A 20,724-nucleotide genomic window follows, 5' to 3' on the forward strand; every position below is an offset into this window, starting at 1 on the left:
GACATCAGATTTGAATGCTCATAGCCTGATTGGAGGGAATTTGCTCATTATTACAATTTATATCACAGTAGCACCATACAGAGAGAGGCCTCAATCCAGTCAGGAGTCCTTCCTGCGAGGCACAGTATAAACATATAGAAAATGATTAACCTTGCCCCAAACAGCTTACAGTCAAACCTTGATCCTCCAAAGACTTATGCATGTGCTGAAGTTTGTGCACTGGGAGTAGTTTCCTTGATGTCACTGCACTCTGCATGGGAAAAAAATCTTTTCAGGATTGGGACCTCAATGCATCAATCCTGCAAAGACTCTTTAAACAGTGCATTTTAGTATGAAAGTCAGACCCTAGCCCATGCCCCCACCCATGGCAGAAGATAAATGACTGCTACGGGCTTCCCACATCTTTGAAGTGGGAAGCCCACATTTAATGGAATCCAGCCCTCATTGCAACTATTTTTTGTTTATTAATGGCAACTACGAGTTTCTAAAAATGCAGCACCAAATACCATTTTGTTACATGCGTTTGAAATGATATATGACTTTTATGACCAAATGAACATGCCTTTCATACAATTGATTTCTGTGTGAATAGTTTATAGAGCTGGTTGATATTTTTCAAACATTTGAAATTTTGATGAAATTTTTTGACCATCTCAAATAACTTCTTTGATTTAAGGGTGAGATTTTCAAAGATGCCTGATAAAATTAGGCACCCGACTCCAAGTGAAATGAAATGGTATTTATGCACACAAGTTAAGAATTTCAAAAGCACCTATGTGACTTAAGACACTATGTTCCACTGACTGCTTAGGCTCCTAAATCACTTAAGTACTGTTGATTGTACACCCGACTCCACTTTGCCTCTTTGACAATCTTGCTTCCACCAAAATGGCTTTTAAATCACGTAAAGCCCTTGCTGCACGCCACAACAGATGTGAGGTTTTTAGCACCCTTTCTGAAAGTATCAAATCATGATACTGAAAGCTGAAACTAAAATGTGTTGCATCTTGTGAGTCTTAGTTTTGGTAACACCACTCTGGGAAAGGTGGATAGCACAAGAATCAAGCACATCAGTGCTTCACAAACCAGGTGTCAGGCTCTATGAATGACCACATCAGAGATTAAATGGAAAGCTTGTTTTACTAAAATAGAAACAATATTATGGGCTGTAGCTAGGGATTAGGTTGGGAGGGTGAGACCTATGGGTAAATCTCTTCCCATCAGTGTATCTCAATTCCCCCATCTGTAATATCAGTTCCAATGTTCTGAAAAATTGCACTTACTTTTTACCAGTTCCCATTGACTTCAACATGCATTGGCTTAGACCTTTTATATCCTCATGCATGATGTTGCTGCCCTCTGCAGCCATTACAACAGCAGACCTCTTCAACAAGCTCTACAAATTGCATCCTAAATCTCTGCAGAGTTTTCTGTAGCCTCAGACTCTATCAGTGTAAAAGAAAAGTTAAGATTACTTTTGTTAGTCTGCATCATCTTCCTTGTATCCAAGTTAAATGTAATCACCATGCAGGATTCTTGCAAATTAGAGTATTCAGCATGTTCACTAGAATGCAGCAGACCGGAGCAGATAGGAAACAGTGATATGTACACCCTCTAGAATCCAAGGCCCATCTTGAATAGACCAAATTTAGTTCTTACCAATCTTCACAGTGCCTGTAATCACTTAATTAAAATAACAACAACAACAACAACAACAAAACCCCAGGATATTGTAGATGACACCAAGCTGGGATGGGTTGCAAGCACTTTGGAGGACAGGTTAACAATTCAAAATGATCTTGAAAATTTGGAGAATTGGTCTGAATTCAGCAAGATGAAATTCAATAAAGACAAGTGTAAAGTGCTTCACTTAGGAAGGAAAAGTCAAATGCACAAGTACAAAATGGGGAATAGCTGGCTAGGTGGTAGTACTGCTGAAAAGGATCTGGGGGTTATAGTGGACCACAAACTGAATAAGAGTCATCATTGTGCTGTAGCTACATAAAAAGGCTAATATGGTTCTGGGGTTTATTAACTGTAGTCTTAGACACAGGAGGTAATTGTCCCACTCTGCTCGGCACTGGGGAGGCGCCAGCTGGAGCACTGTCTCCAATTCTGGGCACCACACTTGAGGAAAGATTTGGACAAATGGGAGAGAGTCCAAAGGAGAGCAACAAAAATGATAAAAGGTTCAGAAAACCTGACCTATGAGAAAAGATAAAAAAAAACTGGGCATGTTGAGTGTTGAAAAAAAAGAAGACTGAGGGGGAACCTGATAACAGTTTTCAAATATGTTAAAGGCTGTTAGAATGGCTATGGTGGGCAATTGTTCTCCATGTCCACTGAAGGTAAGACAAGATGTAATGGGCTAAATCTGCGGCAAGGGAGATTTAGGGTAGATATTAGGAAAAACTTTCTAACTCTAAGGGTAGCTAAGTTCTGGAACAGGCTTCTAAGGGAGGTCATGGAGTCCCCATCATCAGAAGCTTTTAAAAACAAGTTGGACAAACACCTGTCAGGGATGGTCTAGGTTTACTTGGTCCTGCCATAGCATAGGGGTCTGGGCTTGATGACTCCTTGAGGTCCCTTCCAGACCAACATTTCTATGATTCTATGATTGGCCATGATTCTGGTATCACTTACACTGGCTTTACACTAATATAACTCCATCAACTTCACTAGTTACTCCTGATCTACACCAAAGAGATCAGAATGAGATCCAACCAAAAACTGTCCATAAGTACACTGTTGCTTTTAAGGTAGGTCAGATGTTTGGTCTGTTGATTTAGAGTGCTAATTCTGCTCAGAGGACTCCAAAGTTTGTTTCCTTATACTGTGCAATGAACCAGCACTCCGGTTCCTTCCCTCTCACTCAAGATTTTTTGATTGTAGAGCAAATACTCTGCCCAGATGTTTGCTTAGCACTTTGCATTTAACTACATTTTTATTGAAGTATCCGCCCATAGTGTGACAAACAGTCCATGGTATAATCCACTCCTATCCAGCTCTAATTGTCAGCATTACTTACAAAAATAATTGTAATGCTTCATGGGAAAGCTAGAATGTGTCAGATGCACAGAGAGTGCTTCTTGTTGACTCCTGCAGACAGGTTGCAACATGCAGAGCTGCAGCTGTGATAGTCACATTATCCCAGCATTCCAGGAGAAGCAGAAATGTCAAATTTGGACAGAAAACCCATTGACAGGACCATAAATCAACTGATAATCAAATGCAGCACAGATGAGTTATCTTCTGAGTGAGTTCATGATTTATCAGATGACATCACACAGTTCTGTTGGTCAGTACAATGCAGCGGGGATATTCCTGCCTGTTATCTGTTACCTAGTAGCACATTAACGAAGGAGCCGGATGTTGTTTGTTGAGGCCAGTCAGAAAATCTCCCATCAGCCCAGCACACCATGAGGGTTTACACCTTCCTTTGAAGAATCTGGCTTGGAACTGTGTAAAGAACTTGACACTGGCTAGATACCCTGCCTAGTCCTACTATAGCAGTCTCAAAGGAGTAAATCCTGATCCTCTCTGATTCTGGGAGCAAACAGTGCAGGGTGCTTATTAGTTCCCAACTCCTGAATATTCCTGGCAGATCATGAGGCAGAAGAAGACACTCATGAAACCCCTGAGAGGAGAAGGGAGGGGAGTTTAACTCACTAAACTCCTTCCTGAGTGGCCCTGCGAGGATGCCTGTTCTCCCTAGTGCCTCTCGCAGCGTGTAAAGATTACTGCATTTCTGGGGTTCCAGTAACACCACAGACCCGCTGACCAAGAAGATAGAAGAATGAGGATGGGCCATAGAATTTTACCCCCAAAAGTGCACCTTGGTAGAAACTGGGATAATTGGCTAGGGGTTCACCAGAGGGGTGATATTTTCCCGTCACCGCAAGGGGAATCCTTGTCCTGATGCATACCATCACACGCCCAGGCTGACAGCTACATTGTGGAGAGGACCTGATGGAATTTAACATCTCTTTAGCGGATGTTCCATTTATTATTATTATTTTATGTGCATTCAAATGGGTCTAAAGGTGCAGGTAGGCACCTAGTGAAACCAATGGGCGTTAGGTGCCTAACCTGCTTTGATACCTTTGAAAATCTCACTAATCACCTATCTGCATCTTTAGTCATGTAAATATCTTTTGAAAATCTGGCCTTTGTTGACTTGCTCAGCATCACACAGGCCGTTTGTAGCACAGCTGGGTTTTGAAGCTGGATCTCAAGAATCCAAGTCCAGTGCCTTAAACACCAGGTCCTTATTGGTCAATAATTGTGGAGGGTTAGGAAGACTTTATTTAAATACAAGAGGAGTTGATTAAATAAAGCCCTGTAAAAAGGGTCACCTGCCTAGTTGTTTAACTTTTTGGAGAGATATTTTTATCAGTGTCGAAGTCTTTTCCCTGAGTTCCACTGGAACAGTACGGCCTTTTGTTAAACCAGATACATTGCGAAACAAAATATCGATAACTCAGGGGGAAAAAATTCAACTCTGACAGAAATACTTAGTTGATAGTTAAATAGTTAAAAGTATACTAAACCCAAAGCAGCAACAAATACAAAAATGGTATTACTAGTTTGAATAATTAATAGTATTTTTAAAAATATGTAAAAGGATTCAATATCCAAAACCAACATAAAGTGTGGACATGAACAAGTCTGACACTTGTTTACCCCATTATATACACTATACAGTATTTACCCCATTACTTAAATACTGCTAAAGAGGCATCGTTATATTATTGTAAGCAGATTGTGATTGCAGACAGAGCATAAAAGTTGTGTTGTATCCAAGGCTAAGCGTGATTTCTTTTAAAAAATTAAAGTTCAGTGTAGAATAAAGGTATCAGCAGACTGCCTTGGGCAATGCAGTTTTCAAGATTCAAGCCAAAATCTCAGACTAGCCTGTTACTTGAAAGCCTGGAATTTTTGGTTATTCAGTTATTGTTTGCTCTTCTGTATTACTGCAAATAAGAAAAGATTGCCATTGTATTTCTCTGTAATTTTTTGATTATATTGGAGAGGCAACAGAAAAGAAGAAAAATATTTACACCGGTTGCTTTGATAAATTGATAAGTTTGTCATATGCCAGAGTGTGAGTAAAGAAACACTAAATCTTCTGAAACTGTGAGAAGTGTGTCATTTGCTGTTGCAGTCAGTCAGGCATGCAGTATATTTCAGAGTGGAAATTGGCTTGATGGGAAATTGTACTGAGTAGTGTGTGTGCAGGGCAATAATATTAGTCTGAAATTCAGAGAGCTAAAACTTTTCATGCTTTTTGACCTTTGCAATTTTTATGCAGCTGTTTCTCATTAATTGCCTTCACAGCTTGGGACTGATTGGAGACAGGATGCTGGAAAATGAGTTTTGTTTTAATTCTTAAGAAAAAATAATTTAAAAAATCAAGTTCTCAGTGCTGGTTTCAAAGCACCAATATGCATGTTAGCATTTAGCGTATGTAGATTGTTAAGAAGCAGAACTGACTGCACAGAAAAACTCTCGCTGGTGCTATGGCATAGACAAATCATAGGGTATGTCTTCACTGCAGAGTTAACTTGGCTCTTATTCAAAGGCAAGTTTTATGACCTCTTATTCAGCACTTGGATAATGTGGTGCTAGGAGCTATGGACATACCTGAGATAAAGATTCCAAAGGACAGGGAGCCAAAGGAACTGAAGCCCAGAATTTTACAATATCGCTGCTTGAGCTATTAATCTGCTCAGCATTTCTCCCTTCTTTGCCAAGCTTTCTTGCACAGTATGTTCTCTGAGCACCTGTAACCCCATGATCTAAGACCTGATCCTGATCCGAATGAACTCATTGGCAAGAGTCCTACTGACTTCAATGCCAAGACTCACACTAGAGCCAGATCTGCTCCCCCCACCAAATATAAGTCTAAAAAAGGAGAGGAATAGGTAGAGAAGAGATAAATATGTTACCTGTAACTATGAGCTCATATTAGTCTGCAATAAGAACCTGATCCAAGTCCATTGAAATCAATGTGAATCTTTGCACTGACTTCAAGGTGCTCAATTGTTATTCTTTTGGAAACCAGTCTGGGAAGATTCTTCAGAAATCTGTAGTAAAACAGTATTATCATTGTTTTCTATTGTCAGTCTGTGCAAAGATCCAGCAGGGTTAGTGGGTTTGGTAAATGTTCTCATAAGCTGAGCCTGAAGTAACAGTCAATCATTTTGAGTGACAGCCCAGAACCCTGGGATCTGTGTGTGTGTTGGGTGTTTGTCAGCATTAAAATGTTCAACAAAATCGTGAGTAATAACTTTGATGAAAGGAGCACTGATATACAACACATAGTAGCTTCATAGTAGCTGGTATAAGAACAGGCTATGGAGAATTGCAATGAACTGAAATATATTTACATTCAGCAATCTTACAAAGCTGTTCAGCCATGGAAAGGTTCCCATTGATTTTGCTGGGCTTGGATTGACCATAGCTGGTTTGCACTGCTCTGACCACAAAAAGCAGCTGCAAACCTGGCTTCAGTGCCTGTATGAGCCGGATTTATGGCTGTTTTCATTACAGGAGTTGTGCAAAGCAGCTGGAACACATAGTGAATCTGGCTCATTGTTTGCACTCATCTTGTTGCCACTTTAGTGAAGTATTTTTATTTGTTTTAAAAGAATTTGTTCATGTGTGTCTTTGTTCATTTACAGCACATGTCATGAGCAACCAACTAAAATGCTGCTTTGTCTGAACATTGTACAATGGGGAACATTTGTTTTAAGATAAACCTTTCACCAAAAGGTGAAGAATGAAGTGCCTAGGTTTGTTCGAATCAGGAACTTACCTGAATTTGGGGAATGTCATTATTCCTCATGTCACTTTTAATTCGTAATGATCAGATTTTTTTGCTCTACAGTGAACTGTGCACCAAAGCAGAAAGTCATTTTTCTGTGGGTACTTCTATAAAGATCAGACATGGTATATACTTGACTAGTGGAAAAGCAGCTGCACTAACATTATTTTTGTTTCAGCTCTGGGGGAACTGAAATATGTTCTGCAGACTTTGTTATATTTTTTCAGGTTTTTGGTTGCTGACACAGGAAACTGTGAATAGGTATATTTATCAGCTTTTACAGTAAATGTCGTCTTCCCCCTTCCATCTCACCCCCCAAAAAACCCCAAAAAGATTGGGGTCAGATAGTGCCACTCTTACTCAAACTGCGTATTAACCTACTTTGCAATTAGATCCACTAAAATCAATGCAGTTACTCAAGGGGTGAAATCCTGGCTCAGCTGAAATCCATGATGCTCCCACTGACTTCAATGGAGCCAGGATTTCACCCAGCATGAACAGTGGTAGCAGAGTCTGGCATGTAATTAAAATTCATTAAAGTACAAAATAATATCATTGCATATGTAAATGAACTATATAAAACAGAAAGTGCTTTTTTAATGCTCTTAATTTCAAATATATTGTTTAATATTCAGATAGTTCTTCAGGTTACAGCTACCGATTCCTCAGTTGTCAGGGGCCAGGACTCTCTTCTTTGTTAGAGTCAGGTTCTGATCCTTAAGTGGGAATCCTAGGCACTTTCATTAGCACTAAGAATAATAAAGCTCAGAAAATTACAGTCTGAGTCTCTTCTCAGTTATGCCAGTTGAAATCAGGGAGTGGTTGCATTTACACCAGTAGTAAACTGATGTAAATGAGATCAGAATTTGGGTCTTAGTCTCCAGTTAAGAATGAAGAGAACATTTTAAACACATGTTTATAGTCGTGTCTGGTACCACCACTATTTGTAAGGGCCTTTCAGCATTCCATGATTAAGTGGTTTATAACTAGTCAATTAATATTCACACTGAAATGCAACAGTTGGATTAGATTTCCTTAAAAAAAAAGGTAAGACATTAATAACTTACAGGAGGGTAAACAAGAGACATGAGTAAGGCTTGAATATGTTTCTACAACAAGCTTAGATATTTAAAAAAATATTGCTTGGCATTAACTTGCAATGCCTTTATTTAGGTAGCTTTACAAAAGCTAAATCATTGAAAAAGTTGCTATATTTTGAAATTTAAAAGCACCTGCTGCCATGGATCCATAATATGCATTATCTTATTGTCAAGCTTTGCAAGATTTATTACAATACAGTGGATCCATTCAAGTCAGTGCAGCTAGAGCAATTTGCACCAGCTAGAATCTGGGCTTTTTTGATTCTCCTTAGGACTAATAGGGTAATAATAGTAATATATGGAGATATACCCATCTCATAGAATTGGAAGGGACCTTGAAAGGTCATTGAGTCCAGTCCCCTGCCTTCACTAGCAGGACCAAGTACTTGTCCCTGACAGGTTTTTTTGTTTGTTTGTTTGCCCCCGATCCCTAAATGGCCCCCTCAAGGATTGAATTCACAACCCTGGGTTTAGCAGGCCAATGCTCAAACCACTGAGGGAAATACAGTTAAATTTATTAGAGGCACAAGATTCTTAGCAGGTGTAAATTGGTATAATTCCTTTGAATTCAAGGACGCTTCAGAACTTGAGCTGAGACTCTGACCCTGGACCCATACCCATAGCCATATAGTGAAACACATACTTATTCACAACATGGTGTCCAAAGGAAGCAACGGGTTAAGAGAAATATAAATTAAAATGTTATTTATTTTGGATAAGCAAAAATATAATCGTATTTTGACGGGGTTTATGATGTGATATTATCTTTTAATGGATGTGAGACCTTAGAGCAAATCAAGTTTTCACCACCTATTGTTTGTTTTTTTTACTTGTAAGCAACTGATAGCTAGACACTCTTGATACAACTATCCAATTACAGCAGTTTTCAAGAAAGTAAATCATGCATAGATTCACTAGGACACCCAAGGGTGGGCTCCACTAATGTCATTTTCTGGATGAGGACCTACACAAGGCTTATACATTATACATTACTTAAGTCCCCATTTAAGCCTTATTTTCAGAGTTTAAGTAGTACAGAGATCTCTTGCTGGCCCTCTAGATGGGGAGAAGTTCATTTACAATGAATATCTTAGCATCACTTGAGGATCTCAATGTGTGTGTGTGCATGGGGGGAGGAAACGTATTAAAAACATTTAAAATGTCTGTAACCGCTGAACCATTTTAATGGCTTAAAAATGTAAGAATGATGAATAGCCTATGTAGACATTGAGTCTGCTGATCTAGCGTAGATCTATGTTTTAAAATTCTCTAGCACTCATGAATTAAAATATCCAAATATTATATCCATTTGTATATAGAAGAGATGAATAGAAGTATAATGAACATTTTGTTTTATCATATGAAGAATTTGTTGTATCTCTAAATAAATGATCTCTAAGTTTAATTATATTTTAACTTCAATATTTTATATGGTTTCAAGAAATATTTAGTTATACTTAATGAATAGAAGGGCCAGCCAGATTCGTTAGAAATGGGAATTTATCAGCTGGTATATTTACAAATCAAAGTTCAGTGAAAGTATGGCAGCTAAAGTGTTGATATCAATGGTTTTATAACATCAGAGCTTTCTGAGCTTTGATACACCACAGTCTCCTTCTGCCACTAATTGCCCCGGATACTTCATGTAAGATAAGGCTCAATAATATCAGCTACTGAAGTATTGTACTTCCCTCTGACTCAAAATGTCACAAAAGACTTTTATGATAGGCATTTTAGCTGGCTGCCAGCTTTGCTTTTCAAAGTGGATCTTAGGAGTTTATTGGCTTAAGCCCTGGGATCTGTCACTATGATAATTGGCTGCAAAGCAAGAAAAATCAAAGGAGTGTATTGAGAAGCGGGAACGTTCAAAAGAAAAACACTGTTAAAGTAAATGAATTGTGGAACCAGTAACCTGCCATATCTCATGCTCCTGCTAACCAATTTTTAAACCTCCTTGGAAGGCAATACACAAAACTTGATTTAGAACTGAATGTGACCCCGATGCAGGATAGCACTTAAGCATATGCTTCCACTGAAGAATTTGTTTAAATGTGTTTCTGAACTGGGATGCTTTCCTGAATTGGGGCCTGTGTTTGCAGTGTATATGCAACAATAGGTATAACATATTCCTATTCTATATTTTGGCTATATCTATATATAGAACTATATAGGCTATAACTAGATTATAACTATAATCTATATCTATCTATTAGATAAGCAATAAAATTATAGTTATAATCTAGTTATAGCCTATATAGTTCTATATAAAATAGGAATTTTATTGTTTAATAGATAGATATAGATTATATAGATATAAATGAGATATATAATAGGATACTAGTAGCTAAAAGCCATCTAATTTGTAAAGTCATGGATGTAAAAAGCTGAAAACAGCTGCAAACTTTAAAATTTGCAAAATCCCAGTGATGACTGAATGTGGTGATATTCTAAAACAAAAGAGATCTCAACCATACTTGTAGTTATTTCCATCACTTCACACTGTCTCAACAGACATTCTAGGTTCAGAGTGATTTGGGGGGATATGGTGCAGATGGTTGTGTTGTGCTGGAAGAGTTGTGTGCTGCTGGGAGGGGCTATGTGGGCTTGGTGATATGGTGTGTGTTGGTTGTATGGTTATGCGTCTGGTTGTGTTGATTTGTGTCCGGTGGGGGGGTGCTGAAAGATTTGTGTTGATTTGTGCGAACAACAGCTGAGCGCATGGGCAAGCCTTTTGGGCCCAATAATCCACCATCTGTGCAGTCTCCTTCATACAGTCAATGAAATTGTGCATGTAAATTAGCTGCAGAGTGAGAGTAGTGATTGCTTGTGTTCATCCTGTTACTACAGTGACCTGAGGCTCTTAGTATGGCTTAGATACATGTCTTCCTATGGCTGTACACCGCATGGGTGTAATTCACAAAGTCAAAATGGCTGAGAACTTAAAAAAGTGGAAAGAAACAGACTGTGAAACCCAGGGATGATCCAACCTGGTGATATTCTGAACAAAAAGAGCTCTTTATCATACTTGTAGCTCTTTCCACTGCTCCATGCTGACTCAACAGATGTTCCAGGCCAGGAGTTCTCAAACAGCACTGTGACTCACTTCTGGGTGGGTGGCAGGCGAAGCTGCCCCAGAGCTTCTGCCCTGGGCAGGGTCCATGTAAGTTTAGCCCACCCGCCCAGGGCTGAAGCTTTGGCCCTGCATGGTGGGGCTCGGGCTTCGGCCCTGGAACCCAGCAAGTCTAACACCAGCTGTGGTGACCCCATTAAAATGGGGTCATGACCCACTTTGGGGTCATGACCCACAGTTTGAGAACCCCTGTTCTAGACTTCAGAGTGACGCAGAGTGACATTCCTGGAATCATGTAGATTATGCCTATTGTATATTTTCATAGATTCAAAGGCCAGAAAGGACCATTATGATCATCTGACCTCCTGTATGACATAGGCCATAGAACTTCCCCAGCATAATTCCATATCTTTCAGAAAAACATCCAATCTTGATCTAAAAATGGTCAGTCATGGAGAATATACCACAACCCTAGGCAAATTGTTCCAGTGGTTAATTATTCTCACCATTAAAAACCTACACCTTTTATTTCCAACCTAAATGTGTCTAGCTTGAGTTTCCAGCCATTGGATCATGTTATACCTTTCTCTGGTACATTGAAGAGCCCATTATTAAAGACTTGTTCCCTGTGTGGGTACTTTGTAATCAAGTCACCCTTAACCTTCTCTTGTTAAACGAAATAGATAGGTCTCCTTGAGTCTATTACTATAAGGCAGGTTTTCTAATCTTGTAATCATTCTCATAGCTCTTCTCTGAGCTTTCTCCAATTTCTCATGCTTCTTCAATGTTGGGCACCAGAACAGGACATAGCATTCCAGCGGCAGTCGCACCAGTGCCAAATACAGAGGTAAAATAACCTTTTTACTCTCGTTTGAGATTCCCCTGTTTATGCATCCCAGGATTGCATTAGCCCTTTTGGCCACAGTCTTACAGTGGGAGATCCTGTTCAGTGGTTATCCACCATGAGACCCAAATCTTTTTGAAAGTTGAACACGGTGGGCCTGATTCCTCTCTCGCACTTTCTCTGAAATAGCTCCCTTGCAGTCAATGGGATTAAACCTGTGTAAGCATAATGCAAGTGAGAGGAGCAGCAGTAAAATAAACCATCTTTTGCATGCTATACCCACTAGGTACCTGAAGAAACCAATATTTCAGATTATGAGAAAAGTAGATCATAGTTAAGGGTCCAGTCTTTTATTACATGAGATTTATAGATCATTTTATGAATCACAGCTTTTTGTTACTTGCCATTCCATTCCTGTGTTTGTATTTTATCTACTTAGACTGTAAACTCTTCAGGGCAGGGGCTTTGTCTTCAGACCTGTCTGTAAAATGCCTAGAACTCTGTTGCTACTTTCTCATTGTTTGTTTATATGTGTGTGCCTATGTATATGAAAAAGAAATAGTGCCAGAGTTTTGCTAATGTCCATACCCTTAATGAACACAGCATAATTCTGCAAAAATTGTTGATATTTAAGGTAGGGCATATTGTACTATATGATGGTGGTCACTTCTCATGAGTAACCATGTCCTCACTGGCTTTAAATATGAGTGGACTGATATCGCAGTTTATGTATTTAATAGAATCTGTTCACTATACGGTGAATCTGATTTAACACACCAGACTGCTCAGATTACTAACAATCCTAGTCTTGGGGCAAGGGGGTGGAGGTTTTGTTTTGGAGGGCGAGGGGGTAATAGCTGGGTCTGGCTTTACTGCCAAGTCTGCAGTATTCTGCCTATGTTTTTCATACATATATTTTTAAAATAATTTTCTTTAAACTGTACAAATATTGGGCCCAGTCCTCTGGCATCTCTGCAGGTGATTGTAGCCAAATGGGTGTTCTGCATGCAGACCTGCTCATTTCATTTTAGCTTGCCCTGATGCTATACTGAGGAGCAATCCCAAGGCTTCTGTTCCATGAGTTGCTGGAGAATGAATGCATTGCCAGCGTGATGTGTATGATACATAAGGAACACAAGTCTGGAGGCAGTCTGCACTTCTCTAGTTTCAAGGAGCAGCATTAACTCTGAGCACAGGAGAACCTGTTCTAGGAGGCAAAGAGAGTCATATTGACAGGGCAATCTGCAAAGAAAGGATTTTCCTAGATGGCAATTATGGCCTTGCACTGGTATGGGGGTGAAGGAAAATAAATGTCACCAAACTATATTTCTCAGCTTCTGCTTCAGAGCATCAGCAGCAGCCACGACCCTATCAAGGTGTCCGTGTCAAAGAACCAGTGAAAGAGCTACTGAAGAGGAAACGTGGGAACATTCATAGTGTTAATGCAGCTGCAGCGACAACGGTAAGAAAAAACACAGAATGCACAAGGAAAGCTCTTCCTTTCTGACTGAATAGGCACCCAGCCTGTCTCCATCATGTGCTCCCATCGATTTTAATGGAAGTTGAAAGAACTCAGTATCTTGCAAGATCAAGCCCTTAGACAGGTACAAAAGGAGGCAGAGAAGTTAAGTGACTTGCTCAAGGCCACAAATGAGTTCAGTTTCAGAACCAGGACTAAAACTTAGAAGAGTGCTGCTCAGTCCAGTGCTTAGATCACGTATCTTTCTAGTGCTCATTTATCAAGACAGCAGGTTACACTAGCATAATCGGCTCATTCAAGACCATGAAACTCAGCAATGCTGAAGTTATCAAAGGAGAGAGTTAGGTGTCCAACTCCCATTGGCTTTCAGCGGGATTTGGGCACCTATCTCCTTTAGGATTCTTTGAAAATCCCATCTTAAAATACCAAAATCAGCAAAATAAATCACAGGATTCAGGATAGTTGCCTTATGCAGATGTACTTTGTATCATCTGGGATACAGAAATCTCTAGTTCTTAAAAATCCACTAAAACTTTGCAGAGCTATTTCCCCATAGAGTCTAATTTCCTGTTTTGTAGTGTGCTGAAAACTCTCTGTTATACAGGTAACCTGTTGTGTATATACTGTTCCAGACAAAACATGCAAAGCAACCTTAAAAGCTACCGAATCTGTCCCCTCATTTCCTACAGAAAAGACCTCTCTGGCCCCTCATTTCCTATACTTAGGCTAGGTCCATTTATTCTGATATTTAAACTCCTGGAGGGATGCAGTTTGACTGTATCTTCACTAACAATGAAATTCACTCTGAGCAGTGGAGCCACACAAGGTCTCATGTATCATTTAAATCCCACTTCAGCTTCAGTGGAGCATGGATCTTGTGCTGACCCACTGCAGAGGGGTGAATTTCACCCTGAAATAGTTTTCAATAACTGCTCTCATACCTGTATAACACAGGCACATGGTACCTTCAACCAAGCAAAGTCTAAGAGGCAATGGATGATAATATATTTATTGCTACTTCAGCTCTGAGCAAGAGTTTCTTGAGATACGTTGAGTTTAAATCTTTCAGGAATAACTGATATCTGAATATTCTTCTTTGTTCTCTAGGTGGTTTTGCCCCATCAGCCACTTCCGTCCTATTCCCCAATTGGTAATGCTTCCAAACATTTATTTTCATTTGTTCATCAGCTCGGTTTCAGCCCATGCTTCGGCTGACATTTGGTACAATTCTCTTCTTATTTTGCAGGCCAGCCTTGCATTGATATGGATGTTACTGCCTCTTCATTGCCAGTTACTGATGAAGGGGCATTATGTTCTGGTTGGCTCTCTCAGCCTTCTCCTGCTACCCTCCAGCCCTTAACCCAGTGGACAACTTACCCAGATTATATGTCACATGAAGCAGTCAGCTGTCCATATACAGCAGACATGTATGTTCAGCCTATGTGTCCCAGTTATACACTTGTTGGACCCTCTTCAGTTCTGACTTACGCATCCCAGCCGCTGATCACCAATTTTGCGGTAAGCTAAAGATACCTAGAAATGAAGGCAAATCTGCTTTCCAGTAGGAGCTATGAGAAGCCACATGTATTTAAATGTATCTTTATACTGTCTATTGCCTGACATCCCAGCCTCACATTATATTGTCAAGGATGATGTCCGCAGTAAAACGTTATACAAGTGATGCTGAAAAATCAGAAGTAGTTTCCTCTACCATAATTGCATCTGCAAGGAGAACAGTCCTGATAAGTGAGATTGAGTAGAGAAACATGCCTTAGTGACCCTCTCTATAATGGTCACGCAACTGTCTCTTCTTGGTGTGGGTCTCTTGTATGGTTTTTTACGTGAGCTACAAATTTCTGTTAGTAACCTAACTGTCTAATGTGATGGCCTGATTTATTCTCTGCTTGGGCCTGGAAGTTAGGGGGATTGTTCTGAGAATCACTGTAGTTTGAGAGGGACTAAAAGATTTGACTATATTGAAGTCGGAGTGAATCCAATCTTCTTAACAAAGCTTGCCTGTTCCATGCTCTCTCAAACCCTCCAGCACTCACCACCTAATTAACTCATGAACCATTCTGCATTGTTCTCATGAGACCCTCTCCAGCTCCCATTGAAGTCAGTGGTAAGACTGCCATAGACTTCAGTGAAAGCTGGATCAGGCCAATGGGCAGATTTTATCTTAGGAGACTATTGTCTGCAGCTCAGGAAAAATAATGCAGAGCAATAAAGTCATGTTGCCATCAGCTCCAACTTAACAAGGAATCCTACAGCTTTGATTCATGGTGCTCATGAAGTTTCAATTAAAGTGGATCATAAATTATAATCTTCTGTCTAGATGCGCAGAATATCAGATATCAAATATACAATAGGCTCTGTTGTTTGGACAAACAGCTAGTTTGGACAAGCTGCACTTGCGAATCTGAGTGTTTCAGATGCTGTTTCTGAGTTTATTTCAATACAGTTTTTTTCAGTAAGAGGGTGGTTTGGGGTTTTTTAAATAAGGCCTCCAGGGAACTTGTTTTCACTGGGAAATCTTTTGGTGTTTAAACATGACCTTGATTTAGCTGACATGAGGCTGACCATCAGTGACTGGTGGTCAGTGTAGACAAGGACATGTTCAGCATCATGTCAGCTTACCCTGACACATTATCAGAGAGCCACGGATAAGTCTTGACAAAGCCCTGGCTGGGATGATTTAGTTGGGGATTGGTCCTGCTTTGAGCAGGGGGTTGGACTAGATGACCTCCAGAGGTCCCTTCCAGCCCTGATATTCTACGATTCTATGGTAACAGGTCCAAAATATAATTTATAATAATGTTGAAAGGATGCCTTGCATGCTTACAAAAGTGAAGGCAGGAGGGAGACTGGAAAGGTGATGGGAATGTGATATGTACAAGTATATTTACCACTGCAAAAACTTTGAGATTGTACTTGCTGGCTTGCTGGCAGCTGGGTTTTTAACCAAGTTGCATCCCTCTTTCTGGTGAGCTTGTGAAAATTTTCATACTGAACATGAAACTTTATGGAGCCAGGAAAGGATGTTTTAACTGTGATAGTGAGTATCCTTATTCTGATATCTTTGTACTTAACAGCCAAGAAGCACCACTCCAGCTGTTATGCCGCAGCTGGAGGTGACAGACCAGCAATCCCCTCTTACCTATTTCCCATGGGCTCAGCCCATTTCTGCATTACCAGCATCTACCCTGCAGTATCAGCCGGCTTCATCCTCGCTTCCTGGGCCACAGTTTGTTCCACTTCCCATTTCAATTCCAGAGCCAGCCCCACAGGAACTTGAGGATGCAAGAAGAGTGATCAGCACTCTGCCCATTGAAAAGCTACTTCTAGAAGATGAAGACAATGATACGTATGTTTTAAATCACACTCTCTCTGTTGAAGGGCTTTAAAGTAATGTATATTGGGCCTGATCCTACATTTCTTGTTCATCCAAAACGCCAAGTGAAATCAATGAGAGTTTTGAGTGCACAAGAAAAACAGGCTTGGGCTATTTATTTTCTTAAGATTTTTGTTGTCAACCACCACTAATGTTCCCCGAATATGAGATTTGCACTCAGGATGAAATTTACCTATGCACACAGGACTAGCATGAGACTCATGTACTGCTAAAGTCGCTTTTAGTCCTTCCTAGTGGAAATTTTTCAGTGCATAGTTCTTGTGCTGGCCCTCTGCAAGGAATAAATTTCACCCTCATATGTGGAACATGGGCTCAAACTGACATGGGTTTTTAGTAACATGTTTGCTAACCCTGTAGTGTCTGACTGTAGCATTTGGGTACACGTATCTTAAGGATGTCTTCGAGGATTTACTTTACAAGCCATATTTTATTGAGCTATGTGTAACGGTCACACAACTATATCTTTGCTTTGTTCAGACAGAGGAAACTACCCCAATACCTGTGCTTAATAAATCTTTTTGGAAAAGGCCAGTTTAAGTGTGGGGCCTGAAATGAGATGGTCCTTTAATTGATAACACCCTTGAAAAATTTCATTGTATGATTATGAATATTTTTACTCCTGTGGTAGCACCAATTGTTAGCCAGTCTGAAGACCAGTAATGTAAACAGAACTGGTGAGATATGTGCTAGTGTGAAAAGAGGTCACCAGCCACAGAGGAACACAAAATTACTTAGGCAAAGAATTGTACAGTTGCTTCTTAATTTCATTTTACTGATCATTCTTGCAAAATGTACAGATTTGTCCTCATGCAGAGCTCTAGCTCAATGAGAGGGGCAATTGGACTGATGCATTTTCAGCAGTCAGTTTGTGAAATGTTCCCCTTTAAAACTGGTAGAGTCATATTTTATGGCTGCCTCCTGATGTTGTGTATTGCACTGAGACAGAACCTGGTCCCAATGGGATTGCAAGATATGGCCCTATGTCAGGAGATCGTTGAGAAGACTGGGCCTTCCAAAATTAGGATGGGTATGTGGCAATACTGGCCGCACTGTCATTCATTCTCTTGTTCTTGGGCCTTAGTTCAGTTTACAACGATGATAAACAATCCTAAAATTGGAGACAGGCCATGTCAAATTAGAGACCTTTAACGTACCTTATCGACAATGAAAGTTTCTCTGTATTCTGGTCTTTTAGAGTCACACGCATATGCAGCATAATTATTGCATTTTGTTTTTCTTCACTGGCAAATGAATAGCATATACTGCCCCTTCTACAGCTATTGTAAATATCACTACTGTGTTCCATGGCATCATGCCACAGACAAAGGTATTTGCGTGAGGACATATCCATTTTTAACATTTGTTAACTGTTTTCTTAATGCACAAGGGACTCCTAGATGATGAACACAATTTCTCTGGGTTTTTCTGCTTCATAAAGCCCAGGAGCCTTAGATGATTGTAACATTTAGAAGTAGTTTTGGAATGAATTTATTCAAAGCGTTGTTACCTTGCATCGGTTAACTAATTGGTGCTCACTACTCCTCCTTTTACCCAGGCAATATTCCAAATAACTTTACAGTTTTTGCCTGAGTAAAGACTGCAAAATCGGGTCCAGTGTCTATAAGACTTTCAAAGCAGGTTTCACTATTGACAAATCTAAAGGATTTAAACAACAGATCATGCAAATGGTCATACTGAAAACTGCAGTAGCTTAGACTGACTAGTATTAGTGGCTTAAATTTGCAGAAAAACCCAGCAAAGAAATTATTTAGATGAGGCTTGATCTACCACTGTGTTACTCCAGTTTTATGCTGGTAATATAGTGATACCAGCATAACACTGGGGTGGTGCAGTTGTGAATCAGGCCCGTGTTTGCCAAGATTTATTTGAAACTTTTTTTTTCATTTTACTGTATGTAAAATCTCCCAGTTGTATATAAAGTGATGATGTGATGTCTATGGATTTCTTTCTGGGTTGTTCTGTTAGATTAAAAAAAAAACAATTTTCAATAAAGATCTACAGTAACTTTCATATGCCTAGAGTGTTTTTTTCATGCTCAGAGAGGTATCCCATGGCATTTGACACAATATAAACATACTGGCTTGGAAGTCAATAATGTTAGTTTGATAGCACAGTTACAAGACTATAACCAGCGATTAATTACATGGCTTTGTGTTGATTTAATGTATGCTAAAAGAGACTCTCATGAGCCAAATATGGGCTCAAAACCTTCCCCACTCAAGTAATCCTTACTTATGCAACTGGTCCTGTGGTCATGTTATTATTTATTTGTGTTACAGTAGGGCCTAGAGAGGCTTCAATTGAGAGTGGGGACACATTGTGCTAGACACTGCACAAACACATGCTAGGAGACAATCCCTACCCTGAAGAGCTTACAGTCTGAGTAGACAAGCCAGAGTGACTTGGCCAAGGTCACAGATCAGGTCAGTGGCAGAGCCAGGAATAGAATTGAGATCTCCTGACTCCCAGTCCAGTGCCATATCTAGTAGATCACATCACCTCCCAGGAAAGGTAGTAAAGATATCCATGATCATGCTCTCTGGATCAAATTCTCTGCTGGTATAAATGGCCAGAGCGGCTCTAGACATTTCGCTGCCCCAAGCACGGCGGCATGCTGCGCGGGGCGCTCTGCCGGTCCCCGGTCCCGCGGCTCCGGTGGACCTCCCGCAGGCTTCGGTGGAGCCGCGGGACCAGCAGACCCTCCGTAGGCACACCTGCGGGAGGTCCACCAGAGCCGCGGGATGCCACCCTCCCGGTGACTGGCAGAGCGCCCCCCGCGGCATGCCGCCCCAAGCACGCGCTTGGCGTGCTGGGGCCTGGAGCTGCCCCTGTAAATGGCTGAAGTCCCAGAAGCCAGAGGAGCTGTATCCACTTATATCAGCAGAGAATTTGCTCCTACCTATCTGCCTGCACTTTGGATGCTGGTTTGTTTCCACAGCTGTGCCTCAGCATTTCAGAAAGCAGCTGTATGTTTTTTTATTCCTTTGGCCAAGCTAACAGGAACTCTAACTCACCTAGGTATTGTGTTAATTCATGTGTCAGCACCTTTTATATAGTTTTCTCTTTATGTCCGGGGGTGTGGTCCACCTGCTTTAGCTTAGATACTGCCTAACATGGCCCAGGTCCCACAAAGCTTCATTCCATGCACATTTGTCCTTATTTTGGCAGAAATAATCTAGACAGAAGGCCAGGGTGAGTGGGGCTGCACTTAATACCAAGGCCGGCTGGAAATCAGATGCCCAGTTAACATTGTACATGTTTTCTAGAATGCAGACTGTGACCCTAAGGCAATACATTTGTGGCCATTACATAGGACAGAACAGAGTTGTCTAAGAAAACAAGCATTTGTCCATCATTATATTATTCTAAATGAAAAATATAGAACAATAAGGAGACGGATGCCCAGCTGACTGACATCACAGTACTAATGCTTACAGGGTAAAATTCCCCCCTGCACACAGGGCCAGCACAAAATTATGTACAGCTTAAATCCCACTTGATGACCTCAAAGCAGAGTTGAAGGGGTGGGACTTAAGTGATGCATAGGTTTGTGCTAGCCCTCTTCAGAGGGGAATTTCATCCAAACTGCAGAAGTATGCGCAGCCTAGGTGTAGAACAGGGGTCGGCAACCTCTGGCACGCGACTCGCCAGGGAGAGCCCCTGGTGGGCCGGGCCAGTTTGTTTACCTGCCGTATTGGCAGGTTCGGCCGATCGCGGCTCCCACTGGTCGCAGTTCGCCGTCCCAGGCCAATGGGGGTGGTGGGAAGTCGTGGCCAGCACATTCCTGGCGAACCGCGTGCCAGAGGTTGCTGACCCCTGGTGTAGAATTTCCCCCATCATTAGAGACCTCAGCTCCAACGAACCCTAATCTGTAAGGAATATTTCTGCTGTTATTTTATAACTGGATTGTCCTGTGGATTTAATAGAATCAACATAACGGTCTTTCCTTCAAGCCACTAGCTTCGAAAAAC

At 40.7% G+C, this 20,724-nt stretch overlaps 1 protein-coding gene across 8 annotated transcripts in view; it reads left to right on the forward strand.

Annotated features, from left to right (window-relative positions):
* Positions 1-20,724, forward strand: part of POU2AF1 (POU class 2 homeobox associating factor 1) — a 137,537-nt gene that overhangs the window by 98,855 nt on the left and 17,958 nt on the right. For 4 of the 8 annotated variants that reach the window (XM_039496691.1, XM_039496690.1, XM_039496692.1 and 1 more), the window contains 4 exons: positions 13,175-13,302; positions 14,428-14,470; positions 14,567-14,838; positions 16,413-16,684. In XM_039496691.1, coding sequence (XP_039352625.1) covers positions 13,175-13,302; positions 14,428-14,470; positions 14,567-14,838; positions 16,413-16,684 — 715 coding nt within the window. Of the gene's footprint in view, positions 1-13,174; positions 13,303-14,427; positions 14,471-14,566; positions 14,839-16,412; positions 18,762-19,038; positions 19,177-20,724 lie in introns of those variants that run through there. The other 4 variants (XM_039496698.1, XM_039496694.1, XM_039496696.1 and 1 more) reach the window with 4 other exon arrangements.

The sequence above is a fragment of the Mauremys reevesii genome, linkage group 12 (assembly GCF_016161935.1).
Source record: "Mauremys reevesii isolate NIE-2019 linkage group 12, ASM1616193v1, whole genome shotgun sequence".
NCBI classification, from domain to species: Eukaryota; Metazoa; Chordata; order Testudines; family Geoemydidae; genus Mauremys; species Mauremys reevesii.